Genomic DNA, 23,368 nt, shown 5'->3' with positions numbered 1-23,368 from the left:
AATTCAAATTAAAGTTTTATTGAACTCGACATAACCATCACAAAAAACTTCGAAAACTCATCCATCGAACAATATTTTAACAAACTTAATGGAATGTTTTAGCCATAAATTCCGTTATTTTATCGGCGTCTTTTTCGAAAAACCAATCCAACAAACGTCGACGGTATCTTCTCTTCTTTAAAAACTTCGCAATAGTTGGGAATTCGCCGTACGAGTGAATCATTTCTAATTTAAATGCTCTCCTTTCACATTCGATGGGATAATACCAATGCAAAAATTCCTCCATCGAATCGCTGATTTTGAAGGTTGGTCTGCCCATCATTACGCAGCCCTCCAACTGAGCAACGAATACTTTCGAAACGTTAATCGTCTCTTTAAATCGTGCAGCGCCTGCCTCGCTTCCATAACACCAAATCAACACGTCGTTGAACGCAGCCTGTTTGAAAACGAAAGAGCAATCATCACGGAGGTATTCCGAAAATAAGTCTACAAAGGCCTGCTTTGCCCGCGATAAATTAACGTTGTCTGGCACAAAAGTCTGAATGCATTCCATGACGCTGTTCGCTTCGCCCTGTTTCATCATTCCCCTCAAACAGAACTCGTATCCTGTCCCAAAAACGTGGAACAACAGTCTGGTGGTGTACACAGAGACGAATCCGTCCGTACCACGAAACACGTTGTTGACGAATTCGTTGACTATTTTCCAATCGATGTGATTTAACGCTTCGACGAGAGCTCTCAAGCCATCTTCATCCATCAATAAGTCCTTCTGATACGCGCTTAAAATGGCGTCATGGCCCTGGTAACAAAACGATACGAAAGCGCTGAATTCGTCCAACTTTCCTTTCTTCAAATATTTTAGACAAGAGATCCACATTCTATACGGATGTCGCGTATGACCTTTTAATTCCTCGACATCTTCGGCATCTAGGTGAAATTCGTCAATCAGTTCGACTATCGAAGCCAACGGTTGCCAGACTACCAGCCAGTAAAAATTCGACTTGAGGAAATTTCGCGGATTGTACACAGTAGCTAAAGCACGAATAAATTCCAAAGGCCGATGAAATTCGTCTCTCAAGTCACAGAAGTTACTGCAATGTTCAAGCACCCCGGCGATACGCCATTGCAAATCTTTCACATTTTTGAGAAATTCGCTCTTCCTGATAGCATCGTTCCAAATTGTCATCAATAACGGTGTCAGTGAATTGAAATTGTGATAAGAGTCTATCGACCTTTTCACCAATTTTTCGATAATTAGCGCGTAATTCGTCGAAGTCAACTTTACTTTCAATTCGGAGTACATCTGACTGATACCTTCGAAGTTACGCTGCGCCAAGAAAATCTCGATGATTTTCATCATGTTGTCTTGGTACAAAAGACCTCTTTCACGCTCGTTCATTAGAGGCAGTAGTTCTTTCAGATATTTTATTCCGCTGCTCCTCCAGTTCGTGATAGCGTGGCAACACTGCCGTATTCTAAGACTAGCGTTCAATTTTGTAAAAAAATACACAACGGGTGCCTGAAGATCGTATTTTTCCACAGCTACTCTAAACATGACCACCTCGATCGGAACGTACTTCTGTAAAGTTATCGTATGCAACCGATTGGTCAGGTATTTACTCCAATAAACCAGCAATGGCTCTTTTTTGAAACACCAATCCATCGCTATCTTCGCCATATCTTTCAAATTCCTTACGTCTTCCTGCAAACAATACGTGCAAGCGAATCTGTACTTTTCCATGGCGTTGAAATTCGAGCCAGCCAACACGTTCTTCGCAGTAGCCGTGTAATCGATCGATAGACCCGATCGATCTGGTTTCCAAATCAATTTCAGCAGGTATTTTTTCAACGAAGATGCCGGCTCATCGTGGAAGAAATTTTTCTTATGGTGATAACAGATCCACTTGGTAACCTGCTTCAAAATCCACGTAAATTCGTCCTCGATTTGATTTCGAACCAGTTCCGGTATCACTGGGCTGCCGGGTAACTGCATTTCGTTCAATTGCCAAATTAACCAATCGTGACTCGAGCAAGTACCGTAGCCTTCTTCATTCTTCCAAGTATCGACTGCTGGCATTTCACAGCTCGCCCATTCGTACACTAATTGTATACATGAAGATTCCGCGGCTAGTGAACGTAGGTCGGTCGGATTTCGGTCCATTTTCATCAATAATTCGACTCTTTGCGACGGCAACAACTGTAAAAAATTGACAGAACTTTCATCAAAAATCAAAATCAATCTGTTGGTCTCGAGTCTTCAAAATTTAACCTAATAAGTCTTACTCCGAGTGCTTAGTCTTATTTGGCTAAACGATAATATTCTCTTACTTTCCCATATACCTAATCCGGCGTATGACAATAGGAATAATTTGCACACCCCCCCCCCCTCCACCACCACCAACGATCCTCTGGTACAACATTTTTATTAAAGGGGACGTCGTAAGGACATTTTAACAGCTAAAACAAACTTGCCAAAAAAAAGTTGGTCTACAAACAAAATGACTACAATTTTGATTGAGAGCAAAATCGCTGATTTTGCTTTCCAATATAGGACTCGCTGGAACTTCCAGCAATTTTTTGAATCTCGAAAATTCCCACAAAATTTCGTCACATGAAGTTGAAAATCCGAAATTCAAGCTGCACTCCAACTCGTGCTGTGCATATAAAGTCATTTTGCAGACTCCAGCGACTTTTAAAAAATTCTTGGAGCCTCCAGCACATTTTTGAAACTTGAAATTTCCACAAAACTTCATCAAAATGGAGTTGGAAAGCCGAAATTTACGTACAATGCAAACTGATTTCAGTATGCTATGAAGTCGACGGCAGGTGGTTTCGAGTCGTTTCGAAACTTCCAGCTACTTTTTCAACGTTCATGGCTGATAAGGTATCCGTTATTTTTTCCAAAATCGGTGTACTTACCGTCGCTGGAGGCTCCAAAATGACTTAAACCCGCCGGTAGTCGACTCAATAACGTGTTTGAGTTACAGAGAGCAGCGTGAATTTTGGATTTCCCACTTCACTTAATGAAATTTTGTGGAAATTTCGAGTTTCAAAAATCTGCTGGAGGCTCCAGAATTTCTCAAAACGGTTTGAAACCGTTTCCAATCAATTTGGTAGGTCGAAAATAGGGTACATCCTAAATTTCAGCTTTCTACGTCAATTTTTAGTAATATTTCGAATTTTTTTCTCATTGGCTGAAATTGATATTTTGAATTTTTTTCTCATTGGCTGAAATTGGATTTTTCAGAATTCAACAAAAATAATTGGAAAATGCATTTTAGCTTTTGAAATTTTGCATGCTCTTTGATTTACGTACATGATAAGAATGCCACGAATATCATAAATTGGGAGGTATTATACACTAAATCATAAAAATTCGACACTACGATGTTCTGTACTTACCTCAAAATGTGAAGTTCTTAAAATGAACACGAAACAATGAAATTATACAGCTAATACGATTTCACGTAAAAATACCGAATTTTTGTTTTTAAAAAACATGGACGAGTAAAAGTACATACATTAAGTCTCAGTACGCGTGTTTACATACGAGCTACATGTGATATTACGATTAACGAACATGAAAAAATATGCACCGAACTCGAGACTAGTTTATCAAATGACGTGACGCGAGGAAGGGTCCAAAAAAATAAAGATAACAGATAGGTAAAATTTCACGTACAGGTTTGTTCGAAATATGCCAGGAATTATGGCACAGATGTCTTTCGATTTGTCTTCTGCACAACCCAGTTTTGTACCAGTATGTGCTTGTCTCAATCACCATATCAAGCAGCAAATTTGCAATTATATTTTCAAGGAATACATTTTTGACAATTTCTATTGATTAAATGAGTGAATGGGATTAAACCATTATGACAGTAGATATCAATCGAAAACGTGAATAAACTTTCTCTAAAAAATTGCTTTCGATTCTCATTTTCGTTACTGATTTTTTTTCCCCCTCTGAAATATTCCAAATAATTCAAGGTAGCCTAACTCTTAATTATGTACAAGTTTCGGCAACATAAAATTCGATACGGCGACTCTTATATTTTATGCTTGTAAAAAATCTTCATCCCCCCTCCCCACTCTTGAAACTGTTGATTTTTTTTGTATAAAAAATCTGAAAATTTTAGCCTACAAAGTATTGAAATCAAGTCCTAAGGAAATGCAGGTTCACATTTTTCATTTTTAAAATTTTCAAGTCAACTGGAAAAACTGGAATAGGGCTTCATTTTAATTTTAATTTTTTTTTTTTTTTTTGAAAAGGAACGTATAGAAAATAATATTGATTTCATTTCATTTCGATTTTTTTTTGGACAACTTCTCATCACTCTTGACTCACACCTAGAAATTTGGACATCTGCGAATGTCGAGTCAACGTAATCCCAATTCAAACATGTCCAAAAAAATTAAATTCCAAACACCTATCAAATTTGAGTGAAATTTATTGAAGGTTTCTCGTCGTACGAGATGTTTTTATAGTTAAGTGTGGGGGGGGGCTGAAAGAATAAAATTTGAAAAATACCAGTTACGCCTACAATCGATGAAAATGGACCAACTGTCTTTTGGAGGACCACAAAATGGAATTTTTCAAGTGTCACAAACGCTATCTCAAAATCGTGATGGATCGTACAAATCTAGTATTTCTTTTGTTAGGTATAGAAAAAATTAAGCTAAAGCATGATTTCCCAAACGTGCATTTGTTGGAAAACTATTGCAAGCGTTTCATCAAGCTGTCTAACAAAACTCCCACATAAAAAAAATCATGACTTTTCATGACCTATTATTCACATTTTTATCGCATAAAAATCACCCCCCCCCCTCCAAAAATAAAAAATCAAATTAAAAAACATGAAACTGCGAGGAAGTTACAATGTTTTAGGCAACTAGTTCAGCGAACCAAGTTTTTTTTTTTTTTAAGGTAAGTATGTTATTAATTTAGAACATTTTGGCTCAAAATGGAAAATGTGTAACATGATTTCTTCAATTTTCAGACAATTTTGAGGTCAATACGGACACCTTATTTGAAATTTTTTTACATTTGAACCAAAATTTTGAGGCTCGGTACCTTTTCCACAGGGTGTTATGAATCCCATCTCGAAAAGTTCAAAGTTGCAAATATCACGAAAATGTATTGCACCTGGATTTTTTCTAGCATTTTCAAATTATAGCTCCAAAATGTGGCAGGGTTTTGAAAGTACATACAACATACTCGTAGGTACATATCAAAAATTCAATGTTTCCGAAAAAATCTATCCATCTGCCCTAAGCAGGGGGTTGAGGAGGAGGTGAGAATTGTAAATCCTAAAAATGCTAAAAACACAAAAAACTGGTTTTAGGCCCTCCTGCAACTTGCTCTGAGAAGCTGATTTTCATTTTCGTGTTCAAAACGCTTTTAATTTATTATCGATTGATTCCTATTTCGCCTTTTTTTCTAGACACTTTTTCATCCTCCTTCAGTCCCGCCTAGATAGCCTAGAAAATTGGACATCCATGAATGTCTAGTGTCAACGTCATCCCCATTCAAAATAGGTATCTATGTACTTGAATCAAAACGCCAAAACAAGTTCAAACGTATATCAAATTTGAGTGAAATTTACGAAAGGTTCGTTAAATTTGCCAAACTTTTGGAATACCTATATTTGTGATCAACTGAAAAATGAAGCACAGCCCAAATAAACACATTGCACATTTTATTATTGGTAATAATACATATCGTACATATCTCAATTGATCAACTATGATAATGAATGAAAAAAAAAAATAAAAATTGAGAATCATAAACAAATGAAAATAAACTGAAATTCAAATTTTATTGAATTCGATATAACAAACACAAAAAACTTCAAAAACTCATCTATCGAACACCATTTGACAAACCTAATGGAATATTTTAGCAATAAATTCCGTTATTTTATCGGCGTCGTTTTCGAAAAACCAATTCAACATACGTCGACGATATCTTCTCTCCGCTAAATGCATCTCGATAGTTTCGAATACGTCGTTCGAATGAATCATTTCTAATTTAAAAGCTCTCCTTTCACTCTCGATGGGATAATACCAATGCAAAAATTCCTCCATCGAATCGCTGATTTTGAATGTTGGTTCGCTCATCACTACGCAGCCCTCCAACTGAGCAACGAATACTTCCGAAACGTTGATCATCTCTTTAAATTGTGCAGGGCCTGCATCAGTTCCATAACACCAAATCAACATGTCATTGAACGTAGCTTGTTTGAAAACGAAATAGCTATCATTATGAAGTGTTTTTAAATACGAGTCTACGAAGGTTTGCTTGGCCAGCGATAAATTGACGTTGTCTGGCACCAAAGTCTGAATACATTCCACGATGGTGTTCGCTTCTCCCTGTTCCATCATTTCTCTCAAAAAGTACTCAGTTGTATTCTCAAAAACGTGAAACAACAGTCTGGCAGTGTAGACAGACGCGAATCCCTCCATATTGCGAAACACATTGTTGACAAATTTGTGGACTATTCTCCAATCGACCCGAAAATTTAACCCATGAGCGAGAGCTTTCAAGCCATCTTCATCCATCAATAAGTCCTCCTGATACGCGGTTATAATGGCGTCATGACCCTGGTAACAAAACGACACTAAGGCGCTGAATTCGTCCAACTTGCCACTCTGCAAATATTTCAGACAAATGCGCCTCATTCTATAGGGATGTCGAGTATGCCTTTTCAATTCCTCGACATCTTCGGCATCCAATTGAAATTCGTCAATCAGTTGGACTATCGAAGCAAACGGTTGCCAGATTACCAGCCAATGAAAATTCGACTTGAGAAAATTTCGCGCATCGTACGCAGAAGCCAAAGTGCGAATAAATTCCAAAGGCCGATGAAATTCGTCTCTCACGTAACAGTAATTAAGGCGATTTTCAGGCGAGGAGATTTTTATGGAGTATTCTATGGCGATACGCGATTGCAAATCTCTCACATTTTCCAGGAATCCATCCTTGCCGATTGCGTCGTTCCAAATTTCCATCAATAACGATGACAGTGAATTGAAATTGCGACCATAGCGTATCGAGTTTTTCGCCAATACTTCGATAATTGACGCGTAATTCGTCGAATTTAACTTCCCTTTCAATTCGGAGTACATCTGACCGATACTTTCGAAGTTACGCTGCTCCAAGAAAGTATTAATGATTTCTATCATGTTGTCTTGGTACACGAGATCTTTTTCACGTTCGTTCATTAGAGACAGTAGTAGTTCTTTAAGATATTTTCTTCCTTTGCTCTTCGGGTTCGTGATAACGTCGCAACATTGCCATATTTTAAGACCGGTGGTGTTCAATTTTGTAAAAAAGTACTCAACGGGTGCCTGAAGATCGTATTTTTTCACAGCTTCTCTAAACATGACGACCTCGATCGGAACGTAATCCGGAAAATTCATCGTATGCAACTGTTTGGTTAAGTATTTACTCCAATAAACTAGCAATGGCTCTCTTTCGAAACACCAATTCCTCGCTATCTTCGCCATATCTTTCAATTTCCTTACATCTTCCGGGAAACAATAGGTACAAGCAAATCTGTACTTTTCCATTGTGTTGAAATTCGAGCCAGCCAACACGTTCTTCGCAGTAGCCACGTAATCGATCGATAGACCCGATCGATCTGGTTTCCAAATCAATTTCAGCAGATATTCTTTCAACGAAGATGCCGGTTCATCGTGGAAGAAATTTTTCTTATGGTGATAACAGATCCAGTCGGTAACCTGCTTCAAAATCCACGTAAATTCGTCCTCGATTTGATCGCGAACCGAATCCGGCATCACTGGACTGCCGGGTATCTGCATTTCGTTCATTTGGCCAATTAACCAATCGTGATCCGGGCATGTACCGTAGCCTTCTTCGTTATTCTTCCAAGTATAAATTGCTGACATTTGACAGCTTGCCCATTCGTACACTAATTGTATACATGAAGATTCCGCGGCTAGTGAACGTAATTCGATCGGATTTCGGTCCATTTTCATCAATAATTCGACTCTTTGCGACGGCCAACAACTGTAAAAAATTGACACAACTTTCATCAACATCTATCTGTTTGTCTCGAGAATTAGAGTGTCTAGCCTTACAGATAAACGATATTCTCCGACTATTCCCCACAAATTTTTTTCAATTTTTCAGATCTTTCGTTGCTTTGCATTGTTTGAAAAAATTTCTCCAATTATGAGAATGTTTCCTATTCACAGTGAATTTAATTTACAAGTATACTAAAATCCCCAATTCAGAATGGAATTGGTAAAATTTACTGAGTTTTCCGAAAACTGAGAATGAGAATTTCAAACCTTTTCGCGATTTTTTAGACACAGAACACCTTGAAAAAGATTTCTTTCGTGATAAGAATACCACGAATCGAATATCATAAATTGGGAGGTATACATTTTAAATCATGAAAATTCTACGCTACGATGTTCTGTACTTACCTCAAAATATGAAGTGCATAAATTGAACACGAATCAGTGAAATTACACAACTAATTAAATGATAAAACACAGAATTTTCGTTTTTAAAAAGCATGAACGACTAAAAGCACACACTTATCAGGTCTTAGTACGAATGTTTACTGCGTACGAGTACTTAGGAGCTGCGATATTACGACCAGCTAACATCGACAAAAATAATATGATCTAGAATCGATACTAGCATATCAGATGAATGACGCGAGGAAGGACTAGACGTTAAAGTACACTAGTTTTTTTTTCCGGTGCAAAAACTCGGAAGTCATCGGGTACAGTCGGAAATACTTCGTTCGACTTGTTCTATTTTTCTAGTGTGATAACTGATAACTCAAACTCTGTTCTGCTTTATAAAGATGAAAAGAAATTATATAACATTCCATTACGTACTACATTTCCATAATATTAATCGTTAGATGGTTCAATTATCATCACTTCAAGGTAGTTTTTTAATAAAGTTAAGCCCGACAGTGGTGATACTTATCGTTCACCAACTGTACATACTCCACAAAACATAATATCATATCACATAAGTACGCAAATTTGGATTATATGAGTTGAAAAACAATTGTTGAAAGCTCGGAAATACGTAATAATCTACTTAATTCAACTTGTTTACTGTGTTTTCATATTTTCATTCTCAGTTCGCGGTGATTATGTCAATAATCTTCGCATCTACAGTGACAGTGGTTTTTCAATCAACATCAACTATCGAGTAAGTTCATATGAACATCATTAGTATGCTTTAGTTGTGGAAAAATACTTGACATCAAAAATTTGAATTTGAAAAACCAGTGTCAGGGAAGATCATCATTGATAAAAATAATAAAATCATCGCACCTTACGAATTACGATGAAATGATAAATACAAGTTGAACGAAGTACCTCCGACAATACCCGACGGCTTCCGAGTTTTTGCACCGGAAAAAAAAACTAGTGCACTTTAACGTCTAGTGCGAGGAAGGGTGCAAAAAAGAAAGATAACAGATAGGTAGGTAGGTAAAACGTCGCGTATGTTCGTTCGAAATATGTAAAGAATCAAGCTACAAATATCTCTGAGTCTGTCTTCTGCACAACGCAGTTTTGTATGCACCTACTTGTCTCAATTAGCATCAACTGGTTCAACAACGCAATGTGTCTCATTCATGCCCTACCTACTTCGAAGCAACATTACAATAATACATATTTTCAGCCTGGATTAAATTTTTTGACAATTTATGTTGATTAAATGAGTGAATGGGATTAAACCATTATGCCAGTAGGTAAACAACGGAAAACGTGGATGAATAAACCTTCAGCACCGCAAAATTGTTTTCGATTTTTGTAACTCATAATTTCTTTCGCCGAAATTCACATTTGAATTTTTTTTCCTGAAATATTTCAATTCAAATAATTCGGAGTAGCCTAACTCTTAATTAGGGACAGTTTCGGTAACAGAAAATACGATACGGTGACTCTTCTTTGAAAATCCCCCCCTCTCTTCTCTCAAAACTGGTGATTTTTTCATGAAAAAAAAATCTAAAAATTTTAGCCTATACAAATTGAAATTAATCAAGTCCTACGGAAAAATTAAATATGTGCCTATGCAAAATAAATTTTCAAACAAAAAATGCAGGTTCAAATTTTTCATTTTTAAAATTTTCAAGTCAACTCAATGAGGGTTTAATTTTACTAACAAGAGAACCTTTTGAGGTGTCCGCCTCCGATTTGAACGGGACCGCGATTTTAGGAAAGAGCATGTTCTAAAACCCCAAAATCCAAATTTTCAGCTGTTCAAGTTCATTTTTCAATTTTTGGCGAATTTTTGAAAATCCAAAATTGAATATTTATGGTGATTTATGCTTCTTTTAAAAAAAGTGCGTACTTGACCAGTAAAACTGTTCAAAATAAGTCCAAAAACTAATACAAATATTAATTAGCCAAATCCAAATTTCGCCATTTCCAGCCATTCTGGAGCCTCCAGCGCAATTTTTCAATTTCTCCAGAATTTTGAATTTGCTCCAGAAGGCGTGAATAAGAAGTTGGGCACCTAAAAATCGAATTGTGTGTTATACTCGACCTGTTTAACGAATTTATCCACATTTGAGTCTATTCTGGAGGGGACACCTCAAGAGTGATTTTTTGACCAGCTTTTTTTCAAAATAAAATATCCAAACACCAAAAATTCCTCGTTTGTGAGAGAATTTTTGAAATTTGCGCGAATTGCTGTATTTCGTCATCAATTAACCACACGAGAGCGAATTTCGCCATTTCCAGCCTTTCTTGGGTCTCCCTTTAATTTTTGGATATTTTTATATTATGAAAAAAGCTGGTCAAAAACCCACTCTTGAGGTGTCCCCTCCAGAATCGGCTCAAATGTGAATAAATTCGTTAAACAGTTCGCGTATAACAGGACACACAACTCGATTTTTAGCTGCCCAAACTTCATATTCACGCCTTCTGGAGCACATTGAAAATTCTGGAGAAATTGAAAAATCGCACTGGAGGCTCCAGAATGGCTGGAAATGGCGGAACTCGGCCTCAGGGGATTTGTTGTGTTCGAAATACAGCGATTCGCGCAAATTTCGAAAATTTCCTCGCAAACGGTAAAATTTTGATTTTTATTCATTTCATACTTATTATGAAAAAAGCTGGTCAAAAAACCACTCTTGAGGTGTCCCTCCCAAAATCGACTCAAATGTGAATAAACTCGTTAAAAAGATCGAGTATAACACACAATTCGATTTTTAGCTGCCCAACTTCATATTCACGCCTTCTGGAGCAAATTCAAAATTCTGGAGAAATTGAAAAATCGCACTGGAGACTCCAGAATGGCTGGAAATGGCGAAATTTGGATTGGGGGGATTAATATCCGTTTTAGGACTTATTTTGAACATTTTTACTGATCAAGTACGTACTTTTTGAAAAAAAGCATAAATCACCAAAATAGTCAATTTTGGATTTTCAAAAATTTGCCAAAAATCGAAAAATGAACTTGGGCAGCTGAAAATTTGGATTTGGGGGTTTTAGAACATACTCTTTTCAAAAATCGTGGCCCCGTTCAAATCGGAGGCGGACACCTCAAGAGGTTCCCTTGTAAGCAGATTAACATTTTTGTAGGGTACCGCGGTTTTATTTTATATGTATATACCTATTGATTGATATCATTTCGCCTTCTTTTGACAACTTTTCATCCCTCTTCACTCCCACCTGGAAATTTGGACATCCGCGAATGTCGAGTCAAGGTAATCCAAATTCAAATTACTTGAATTAAAATACCCAAAAAAATTCCAAACACCTCCAGCAAATTTGAGTGAAATTTATTGAAAGTTCTTCGTCGCACGAGATGTTTTTATAGTTTGGTGAGGGAAAAAATGAAAAAATAAAAAATTGAAAAATATCTGCCATGTCTGAAATCGATGAAAATAGCCTACTGTCGTTTGGAGGACCACAAAATGGATTTTTTGAGGCGTCTCGAATACAATCTCAAAATCGTGATGGATCGTAGGTAGGTACAAACAAACCAAGTACATATTTCTTTTGTTATGGAAAAAATTAGGCTAAGATTGATTTTCCAAATGTGCTTATAGTTGGAAACTATTACGCAAGCGTTTCAGATCAAGCTTGTATCAACTACATTATTCATTTCACTTCAAGTATGTGCTTAACTGTAACTATACATGGTATCTAACGGATTATGAACATTTTTTCACTCCTACTCCAAAAATTGGGAATTTTTCAAGAAAAAAAACAAGCCAAAAAATTTTAGTTTGAAATTTCTCCAGGAGAAACTTGACCATCGAAAGTAAAATCTCATAAATTGAAATGTTCACGTTTTCACATTGTTTAGGGTAGGTACCAGTTTTTTTTTATCAGAGGCGTTATTCAGAACGTTTTGATCCAAAATGGGAAACGTGTAACGTGATTTCAGCAATTTTCCAAAAATTTTGGGCTCAATCTTCATTTAACACTTTTTTTTACATATGAACCCAAATTTTGAGGCTCGGTAGTCGGTACCCTATCCACAACAATATATGTATTTGAGCCTAACTCATAGAAAAATTCTACTAAATAAAGCACAAGCCCAGACAGTTAAACACCGCACATTCATTTATTACAGGTAATACCTATCTCAATTAATTACAATAAAAAAATGGATTAAAATTCACAACCGAATAAACTCGACATAACAATCACAACAAAAACATTCCAAACACTCATCCGCATCGAATACTAAACTTAATGGAAGATACGTTATCCACAAATTCCGTTATTGCTTCGGCGTCGTTCTCGAAAAACCAATTCAACATTCGTCGACGGTAACTTCTATCCTTTAAATGTAACCCAATAACATCGAATTCGTAGTACGAGTGAATCATTTCTAATTTGAAAGCTCTCCTTTCACTCTCGATGGGATAATACCAAAGCAAAAATTCCTCCATCGAATCGGTGAATTTGAAGGTCGATATCGTGCTGGTCTCTATGCAGCCCCAAAACTGAGCGAGGAATACTTCCGAAACGTTAATCATCTCTTTAAATTCCGCAACACCCGTCTCACTTCCGAAACACCAATTCAACATATGGTCATTGAACACAGCCCGTTTAAAAACGGTATAGACATCATCGTAAACATAATAGTCATCGTTATAAAGTGTTTTTAAAAGTAAATCCACGAAAGTCTCCTTTGCCAGCGATAAATTGTCGTTATCTGGGACGAAAGTTTGAATACATTCCACGATGTCATGGCCATTCGCGTCTTCTCGTTTCATCATTTTCATCAAAAAGTACTCTCCATTCTGGAAAGCGCGAAACAACAGTCTGGTAGTGTAGCCAGACACGAATCCGGCCACATCACGAAACACATTGTTGACGAATTCGTTGACTATTCTCCAATCGATGTGATTTAACGCATCGGCGAGAGCTTTCAAGCCATCTTCATTCGTCAATAAGTCTTTCTGATATGCGCTTATATCGGCCTTATGGTCTTGGTAACAAAACGATACAAAGGCGCTGAACTCGTCCAACTTGCCACTCTCCAAATATTTTAGACAAACGCGCTTCATTCTAGACGAATGTCGAGTATGCATTTTCAATTCCTCGACATCTTTGACATCCAATTGAAATTCGTCAATCAGTTGGACTATCGAAGCAAACGGTTGCCAGATCACCAACCAATAAAAATTCGACTTGAGGAAATTTCGCGGTTCGTACGCAGCAGCCAAAGCGCGAATAAACTCCAAAGGTCGATGGAATCCGTCTGTTGACCAACAGTACTTGATGCGATTTTCATCCGAAACGATTGCTGTGGAGCATTTGGCGGCGATATACGATTGCAAATCTATCACATCTTCGAGGAATTCATCCTCGCCGATGGCATCGTTCCAAATTTCCATCAATAGGAATAACGACGTCAGTGAATTGAAACGGTTGCGATGAGGGCTTATCGACGCTTTCACTAATTCGACGATAATTGCAGCGAAATTCGTCCAATACGATTTGCCTTTCAATTCGGAGTACATTTGACTGATACCTTCGTAGTCCCTGATCCGAACGAGATTCTCCAAGATTCGTAATATCACGTTGCCTTGGTAGACGAGACCTCTTTCACATCCGTCCATTACAGACAGTAGTTCTTTCAGATATTTTGTTCCCCTGCTCTCTGGGTACGTGATAACGTCGCAAAACTGCCATAATTTGATATCGGAGTAAAATTCTGTAAAAAAGTACACAATGGGTGCCAGAAGATCGTATTTCTCCACAGCTTCGCTAAACATGAAGACCTCGATCGAAACGAACCCTGTGGGTAACTTTATCGTATGATGCAATTGATCGGTCAAGTAGTATTTACTCCAATAAACCAGCAATGGCTCTTCTTTAAAACACCAATCAGCCAACTCCGTTATTTCTCTCAAATTCTGCACATCCTCTGGGAAACAATACGTACAAGCGAATCTATACCTCTCCATCGCGTTGAAATTCGAACTGGTCAAGATGTTTTTCGCAGTCTCTGTGTAGTCTATGGATCGATTCGATTTCCAAATCAATTTCAGCAGATAGTCTTTCAACGGAGATGCCGGTTCATCGTGGAAGAAGTTTTTCTTATGGTGATAACAGATCCAGTCAGTAACCTCTTCCAAAACCCACGTTATTTGGTACTCGATTAGATCGCGAATCGAATCCGGCATCACTGGACTGCCGGGTATCTGCATTTCGTTCATTTGCCAAATAACCCATTCGTGATCCGGGCATGTACCGTAGCCTTTTTCGTCTTTCCAAGTATTGATTGTTGGCATTTCACAGCTGGCCCATTCGTACACCAATTGTATACACGAAGATTTCGCCGCCAGTGAACGTAAGTCAGTCGGATTGCCATCCATTTTTATCAATAATTCGATTCTTTTCGACGGAAACAGGAAACAACTAAAAAAAAAAAAACATCAAAATCAATCTCTATAACTCGAGTCTTCCAAATTCAGCTCAACAAGCATTCCTAAATCTTCTTCAAAGGTCCCTAAAAAATCTGTACCCTAGTGGTGTCCAGAGTTGAAAATTGCTATTCAAGAAAGAAAAAGATCTTTAAGAAAATTCAAAAAATATCCTTCCACTGACAATCTCATAGACTTTAACCCTTAAAGACCCAGGCTAATCCTGAGATGTTGTGTGAAAATGCTTTCAATTTCCTGAATTAGATCATCACAAGCATCACTTTAACCCACAGTTTGCCCCCCAGCCCCTTAAAGCCGTCTCGTAAAAGCCGTACCAATTTATTTAATTTTCCTTGAAAACCGAGAAAGCAAAAACCCCAATGAGGTCAATCATGGAACTGAATGATATAGTATCATTAGGTGTACTGAATGAGTGAAAGCATATCCCCAAAGAACACCCCACCCCTTTTTGGGGGGCAAATTTTCAAAAAAGTTGGGATAAAAAAATTGGACCCATGCTCCATTTTTGGATGAACATATTGATGGTAGACCCTTCACAAAATGAAATCATGAAAGGTGTGAAAATGGTGGACCAGAGCGATTTTTTGAAAATTTGATTCGCTTGTCTCGATAAAAACCCGAAAAAACAGAGCATGAATACGCAAAGTACATAATATGGGAAATATTATCAAGTAGGCTTGAAATGACAGAAACAATAATTGAAAGGAACACAGATGCTTTTAACAGCACATAAGTTCAGATAATCTACAATCCACCCACCAAATCTGTTTATCACTCCGTGGATATTCTTTCTCGATATTTGTCACCAAATAGTTACATCCTACAAAGGTTAGCAGTACGATTGTTTTTCTGCAGAAATATCGAAATAGGTTTATCAACCACTTTGAAAAGCTTTACACAGTCAAATTGCAGCACTCCCTGGCATTTCATAATGTTCAAGCATTCATGAAGAAGTCACTATCCCTTCTCGATCATAGATAATGTAGTTCTACATCATGAAAATTGCACGAGCAGAAGTCGTCGTTTACAATCATGAGATTGTGTCTAGCTTATGACTACAGGATTCAGGGGATTTGAGATTCAGTAAAAAGCTTTCAACTGTTGTTCAACCACAACTCTGAACTTTTGAATGTTTTGAGAAATTCCTGCTGAAGTTGATATTCTTTCTCGATATTTGTCAACAAATAGTTACATCCCGCAAAAGGTTAGTGGTACGATTGTTTTTCTGCAGAAGTATCGAAATAGGCTTATCTACCACTTTGAAAAGCTTTACACTGTCAAATTGCAGCTGTCTCTGGCATTTCATAATGTTGAAGCATTCATGAAGAAGTCACTATCCCTCCTCGATCATTGATAGTGAAGTTGTACATCTTGAAAATTGCTTGAGTAGAATTCGTTGTTTCCAATCATAATATTTCATGATGTTGAACTACACTATCAATGATCGAGGAGGGATAGTGACTTCTTCATGAATGCTTCAACATTATGAAATGCCAGAGACAGCTGCAATTTGACAGTGTAAAGCTTTTCAAAGTGGTAGATAAGCCTATTTCGATACTTCTGCAGAAAAACAATCGTACCACTAACCTTTTGCGGGATGTAACTATTTGTTGACAAATATCGAGAAAGAATATCAACTTCAGCAGGAATTTCTCAAAACATTCAAAAGTTCAGAGTTGTGGTTGAACAACAGTTGAAAGCTTTTTACTGAATCTCAAATCCTCTGAATCCTGTAGTCATAAGCTAGACACAATCTCATGATTGTAAACGACGACTTCTGCTCGTGCAATTTTCATGATGTAGAACTACATTATCTATGATTGAGAAGGGATAGTGACTTCTTCATGAATGCTTGAACATTATGAAATGCCAGGGAGTGCTGCAATTTGACTGTGTAAAGCTTTTCAAAGTGGTTGATAAACCTATTTTGATATTTCTGCAGAAAAACAATCGTACTGCTAACCTTTGTAGGATGTAACTATTTGGTGACAAATATCGAGAAAGAATATCCACGGAGTGATAAACAGATTTGGTGGGTGGATTGTAGATTATCTGAACTTATGTGCTGTTAAAAGCATCTGTGTTCCTTTCAATTATTGTTTCTGTCATTTCAAGCCTACTTGATAATATTTCCCATATTATGTACTTTGCGTATTCATGCTCTGTTTTTTCGGGTTTTTATCGAGACAAGCGAATCAAATTTTCAAAAAATCGCTCTGGTCCACCATTTTCACACCTTTCATGATTTCATTTTGTGAAGGGTCTACCATCAATATGTTCATCCAAAAATGGAGCATGGGTCCAATTTTTTTATCCCAACTTTTTTGAAAATTTGCCCCCCAAAAAGGGGTGGGGTGTTCTTTGGGGATATTCTTTCACTCATTCAGTACACCTAATGATACTATATCATTCAGTTCCATGATTGACCTCATTGGGGTTTTTGCTTTCTCAGTTTTCAAGGAAAATTAAATAAATTGGTACGGCTTTTACGAGACGGCTTTAAGGGTCTGAGGGGCAAACTGTGGGTTAAAGTGATGCTTGTGATGATCTAATTCAGGAAATTGAAAGCATTTTCACACAACATCTCAAAATTAGCCTGGGTCTTTAAGGGTTAAGAAAAAAAGAGCAATGGCTCGCCAAAAAAATCTATCAAAACAAAGGGATAGTTGGACCAAATTCATGTTAAATATCACTCACAGTACTAGTATAAAAGAAATGTGGACTAAAATACAAATATTAAAAGGTTTGCTATGTCCCATCTCACATTTCATATCTTCTCCACAACAATGACATTATTACTTCATTAGATAACATAACCAACACCATGGCTCAATCTTTTTCTAAAGTTTCAGCAACAAGTTCCTATAGTGAAGCTTTTCAAACGATCAAAAACCAAACTGAAAATTTAGTACTTGATTTTTCATCTGATAACCTTGAACCATACAATGCACCTTTCTTTATAAACGAACTACTGTACTGTTTAAACCACAACATCAAAAATTCATCACCTAGACCAGATGATATTCATCCATATATGTTGAAACATCTTGCTGACACCAGTAAAAATGACTTACTAAACCTCTATAATATAATCCGGTCTTCAGATTCCTTTCCTCAAACATGGAAAACTGCAACGGTCATTCCCATACTTAAACCTGAGAAAAATGTTCACCTTCCCTCCAGTTACAGGCCTATTTCCTTAACTTGTGTCCCATGTAAAATTCTAGAAAAAATGGTTATGAAACGTCTTACTTGGTATATTGACTCTACAAATTCCCTCAGTTCTTTTCAAAGTGGCTTTCGGAAAAAAAGATCTACTCTGGACCATCTTTTTAGTCTTACACAGGAAATCAATACTGCCTTTCAAAATAAAGAATTTGTACTCTCAGTCTTCTTAGATCTTGAAAAATCTTTTGACAAAGCATGGAGATACAAAATACTTCAAAAAATACATTCTATAGGGATTCGAGGGCATTTAGCTTACTTTATTCAAAACTTTTTATCAAATCGTACCTTAAGAGCCAGTAGCACAATGCAGGTTTAAATTTTGGTTTAGCTGAACTTAGTTTAAATCTTGAACTAGGTTCAACTTCTGTAGCGTTGCACAACATTGGTTCAGGTTTAGATTAACTAAACCTTTGATTCAAGCGTCATTCAACCAAATTTTGTCACAATTATTGTTGGCTATGTCCGTAATATCACTGATATCAATGTTTTGGAGTGATTTTTGATTACATATTTTTAATGATTAGAAATATCTTACAATTGGAAACAAAGTTCTAATTTTTGAATAAATTAAAAAAAATAAATATTCTCAAACAAATAGTTGACTAGATTTAATTTTTTGCTGCAGGAAATTAATTTGTTTGAGGTAAAATGTCCAATTTTCAACAATAGTCATCAAATTTTTCAGTATGGTGGTGATGTGATTCGAAATTTAACATTCAACAATATTATTCTTGTTTTTTGTCATCAATGTAAGTAATTATACTTTGTCTTTGTCGAAAGTTGGTATTATTTGAAGTTATCAGTTTCCATTTGCAAAATAATCAGTAATCACACAACTTGAAACAACCAATGAACATGCGCCAATTTGTTAATCCTAGGTTAACCTCCAAAAATTGAGGAGTTAAGTAAAACCTGGTTTAAGCTGCAAAAAAAGTTTAATCGTCCATTGCGCTACACTGCATTTTAGTTAAACCAGAGTTAACCTACAACTCTCGTTTAAACCTGCATTGTGCTACTGGCCCTTAGAGTCAGAATTGAAAATACATACTCTGAACTTTTTGATATTGAAAATGGAGTCCCTTAAGGCTCTGTGCTTAGCACCATACTATTTATACTCCTAATTGATGATATCTGTAGTATTATTCCTCAACCTCTTTCCTTAAGAATTTTTGCAGATGATATAAACATTTCAATATGTTCAAATAACATCAAACTAGCCTCAGAAATTATCCAAAAAACTCTAAATTGTATCGAAAAATGGGCTGAAACAAATGGACTAACATTTTCTGAATCTAAAACTCACTGTATACTTTTTACCAAGAGAAATAAAACCTACCCAGAACCTATCCTTGAATTCAAAGGACATCCTTTAGTTTTTAAAACAACTACCAAATTCCTTGGACTTACTTTTGATAAAAAACTTACTTGGACGCCTCATTTTCTCAACATAAAAGCTCAACTTAACAAACGTCTAAATTTACTAAAAATTGTTAAAAATCCAAAGTATAACCCATCACGCCAACTATTGCTTCACTTGTACAAAGCTCTGCCAACTATTGCTTCACTTGTACAAAGCTCTGATACGTAGTAAAATTGAATATGGAAGCCCATGCTTTACAAACCTGTCAAATAAAACTACTAACATTCTCAAAACTGTTCAAAATTCCTCCTTGCGCATCTGCATTGGTGCTCTCGTGAAGCTGCAGAGCTTCCTCCTGATTTTAGGAAAATTCTCATGACAAACAAATTCTTGACAACTGTTGCAAATAATCCATCTCACCGTCTTCAAAGGTCACTCAATGTCTACAGCTCTCAGCATTTCCTCCATACTTCAGGTCCAATCCCAGAATTTATCCAAAAATATGAACAACCTACAAATTAACCTAAAAAACCTAATACATAAACCAATATCTTATCCCCCTTGGTCTCTCAAACCTATACAGATGGAATTTTACTTAAGAAACTACCCAAAACATGATCACTCCCCATTATTAATCAAGAGTCATTACTTAGAACTGTTATCAAACTATACTGAATATAACTTATGGTTCACAGATGGTTCAAAAATCTCTAACATTCATACTGGTTATGCTTACTCAATTAATGACAAAGTTCTCAGTTTCAAAATTCACAACTGTGCCTCAATTTTTACTGCTGAACTCGCTGCCATAAAACATTGCCTAATAGATATAATTTCCATTCAATCAGAAAATAAAAAATTCTTAATCCAAAGCGACTCACTAAGTTCACTGCTATCCATTCAAAACATTTTTTCTGACCATCCCATAGTCCAAGACATACACATAAGTCCCTTTTTAACCTCCAATATTATGATTACTCAATTAGCTTCATGTACTGTTCCCAGCCACATAGGTATCACTGGAAACGAAACTGTTGATAGATTAGCAAAAACAGCCGCTGCCTCCTCCCCTCTTACCTCTCTCACTCCTGATGACATTAAATCTCGTAATCACTCGCAACACATTTACTAACTGGCAAAACTTTTGGTCACAACAAACTTCAAACAAACTCTTCCAACATAAAAAATCTACCCTCCCCTGGAAAAATCTAGGCCACCATGAACAGAAAAGAAGAAATCCTGATTACTAGACTAAGAATAGGCCACACAAAAATTACTCATAACCACTTATACCAAAAAGAACCAAAACCCTCATGCCAAAACCCTCATGCCAATTTTGCAGAAACGAACCCACATCCATCCAACACATACTTTTCAACTGTCCCCAACTAAAACAAAACAGACTTACACTACAGATAAAAGAAAACCCACCTACATATCCCTGACGAACCCTCAGAAATTCAAAAATTCATCTCCCTAATAAAAAACATCAACCTCACAAACTTAATCTAACCCCCCCCCCCCTTACGGGTGTAATAATCTTGTAATTGAATCGGTCAGTACGGAAAGGGGATAAGTCCATTTTTGCGTTTTTCAGGAATAACAAAAAACTGATTCATTCAAAAATCAAAAAATTTTAGTAAACATGCTTAAGGTCATTGAAAGAGGACCCCAAGACACAACTTTTAGCGCAGTTTCCAAAAAAAAATATTCACGTGCGCCGGTGCTGTTGCTGCCTAAACAAATGGGACTTAGACCCTTTCTGCACTCAATCGACAAAATTTCTTTTGAAATTTCTCGGGCACGAATGGGGCTTGATTCTACATCTAAGTACATCATTTAGACTGCTATCTCGTTTAAATTGACCAAAAACCCCTCGAGTTCTAAGACTTTTTGCCCAAGTTGTTAATTTTTTCATCATTTTTCAGTTCAGAGATTAACTTGAATTTCAAAAAATGGTCTTCTCAAAAATGTTACGTTATTTTTCAAGGAATTTAAAACATTTTACAAAAAAGTCATAAATGCGGATCCGCCCTTTTTCTGCGCCCAAATACCACTTTCCCGGCAGTTTTGCGGAAATCTGACATCACCAGTCGACCCGCCGTACTTTGAAACCCCCATTTCCGCAAAAAAACATTTTTTCAAAAATGTGACTTGTTACCTTTCCGTACTGACTGATTCAATTATAAACACCCAAAAAAAAAAAAAAAAAGTCCTTATCAGTGTGTCCAGTCTGCCAGATAAATGATATTCTCTGACTTTTCCCTACCAATTTTTCATGAGATTTTCCCTCCTTTTCGCTACTTTTCAGAATTCAGATACTAGACACTTTGAAAAAGATTTGTTTCATGATACAATGCCACGAATATCACTTATATTACGAGGTACAATAATAAGTCATCATAAACGATGTTCTGTACTCACCTCAAAATGTTAAGTCCACAAAATCAACTCGAAACGATGAAATTTACACAATAAATAATACGATTTCACCCAAAAACGCAGAATTTTTGTTTACAAAAAAACATTAACGAGTAAAATAGTGTAAAAGTACACACATCAGGTATCACTATACGCGTATACGCGTGTTTACATCTATTAGCTGTGATATTACGAACCAGCGAACATCGAAAAACTAAGTACTAGACTTGAGATTACCTAATAGTACATCAAATGAGGCGAGGAAGGATGTAAAAATAGAAATGATAACAGATCGGTAGAACTTCACGTCATTTTAAGCACTATTCGACTCATTTCGCAGTAACTTTTCAATCAGATTTTCAAGAAATAAATTTTTTTGACAATTTCTGTGGATTAAATCAGTGAATGAGATTAATAGTCCGGCATATGACAATAGGAGTAATTGCACCCCCCCCCCCCGCCGATCCTCCGGGACAACTTTTTCCTTAAAGGGGACATCCCAAGGAACATTTTAGAGCAAAGTTGCCAAAAAAAAAGTTGACCTTACTTACAAAATGGCGGCCATTTTGATTGACAGGTCAGCCGAAATCGCAGATTTTGCGTTTTAACATAGGACTTGCACAAACTTTTTCAAACTTTACAAAGGTAGATCGAAAGATCATGCAAAAATTTATCACCTGTCAAAATTTCAAGTGCTAAAGTGCGTTTTTCGATTTTTGGTGAATTTTTGAAAATCCAATTTAGGCCAAAAATGAGGGAAAAAAATCAAAATTTTACCAAATTGACCAAGAAAGCTGAAATTTGGGATATACCCTATTTTCGACATGCCAAATCGATTGGAAACGGTTTCAACCCGTTTTGAGCAGTTCTGGAGCCTCCAGCAGATTTTTGAAACTCGAAATTCCCACAAAATTCCATCAAATTGGAGTTGTAAAGCTGAAATTTATTCTAAAAACTAATTTCAATACGCTACGAAGTACTGCAGGTGAATTTCAAGTCGTTTTGGATCCTCCAGCAACTTTTTGAAAATTCCTGAAGCCTCCAGCAGATTTTTGAAACTTTAAATTTTTACAAAATTTCATCAACTAAGATGGAGAGTTGAAATTCATTCTGCAAACTAATTTCAATACGCTACGAAGTTGAGTGCTGGTGAATTTCAAGTCGTTTTGGAGCCTCCAGCAACTTTTTGAAAGGTTGTATGACGTTTTTTTTGGAAAATTGAAATTTCCTAAAAGTAGCTACCACCATGTAGTCTGCGAAGTAAATTTAAGCTTGCCAACTCCATTTGATAAATTAATGTTGGGGAAATTTCAAGTTTCAAAAATCTACTGGAGGCTCCAAGAATTTTCAAAAAAGTCGCTGAAGACCCTTAAATGACTTGAACCTACCTGAAGTCATCTTCAGAGTGTGTTAAAATTGGAGTGTAGAGTAAATTTCAGCTTTCCATCTC

General features: G+C 36.6%; 4 protein-coding genes across 4 annotated transcripts in view; 1 reads left to right on the top strand and 3 right to left on the bottom strand.

The window, feature by feature from the left end:
• The window catches only part of LOC135837960 (roundabout homolog 2-like), a 638,803-nt gene that overhangs the window by 294,966 nt on the left and 320,469 nt on the right, over positions 1–23,368 (top strand). The gene's annotated exons all lie outside the window — the stretch shown is intronic.
• Positions 9–3,784, bottom strand: LOC135834573 (uncharacterized). Its single transcript, XM_065348490.1, has 2 exons — positions 3,403–3,784; positions 9–2,197 (listed from the first exon to the last, which is right to left on the bottom strand). Exon 2 carries the CDS (start codon positions 2,165–2,167, stop codon positions 86–88), a length of 2,082 nt encoding a protein of 693 aa, XP_065204562.1. The 5' UTR covers positions 2,168–2,197; positions 3,403–3,784; the 3' UTR covers positions 9–85.
• On the bottom strand, positions 5,680–8,682 carry LOC135837929 (uncharacterized). Its single transcript, XM_065353373.1, has 2 exons — positions 8,452–8,682; positions 5,680–8,029 (listed from the first exon to the last, which is right to left on the bottom strand). Exon 2 carries the CDS (start codon positions 7,996–7,998, stop codon positions 5,884–5,886), a length of 2,115 nt encoding a protein of 704 aa, XP_065209445.1. The 5' UTR covers positions 7,999–8,029; positions 8,452–8,682; the 3' UTR covers positions 5,680–5,883.
• LOC135837928 (uncharacterized) lies at positions 12,569–22,169 on the bottom strand. Its single transcript, XM_065353371.1, has 2 exons — positions 21,922–22,169; positions 12,569–14,883 (listed from the first exon to the last, which is right to left on the bottom strand). The coding sequence occupies exon 2, from the start codon at positions 14,838–14,840 to the stop codon at positions 12,681–12,683; it is 2,160 nt and encodes a 719-aa protein (XP_065209443.1). The 5' UTR covers positions 14,841–14,883; positions 21,922–22,169; the 3' UTR covers positions 12,569–12,680.

Source organism: Planococcus citri, chromosome 2, assembly GCF_950023065.1.
Source record: "Planococcus citri chromosome 2, ihPlaCitr1.1, whole genome shotgun sequence".
Lineage (NCBI taxonomy): Eukaryota > Metazoa > Arthropoda > Insecta > Hemiptera > Pseudococcidae > Planococcus > Planococcus citri.
This window is presented reverse-complemented; position numbering and strand designations above follow the sequence as displayed.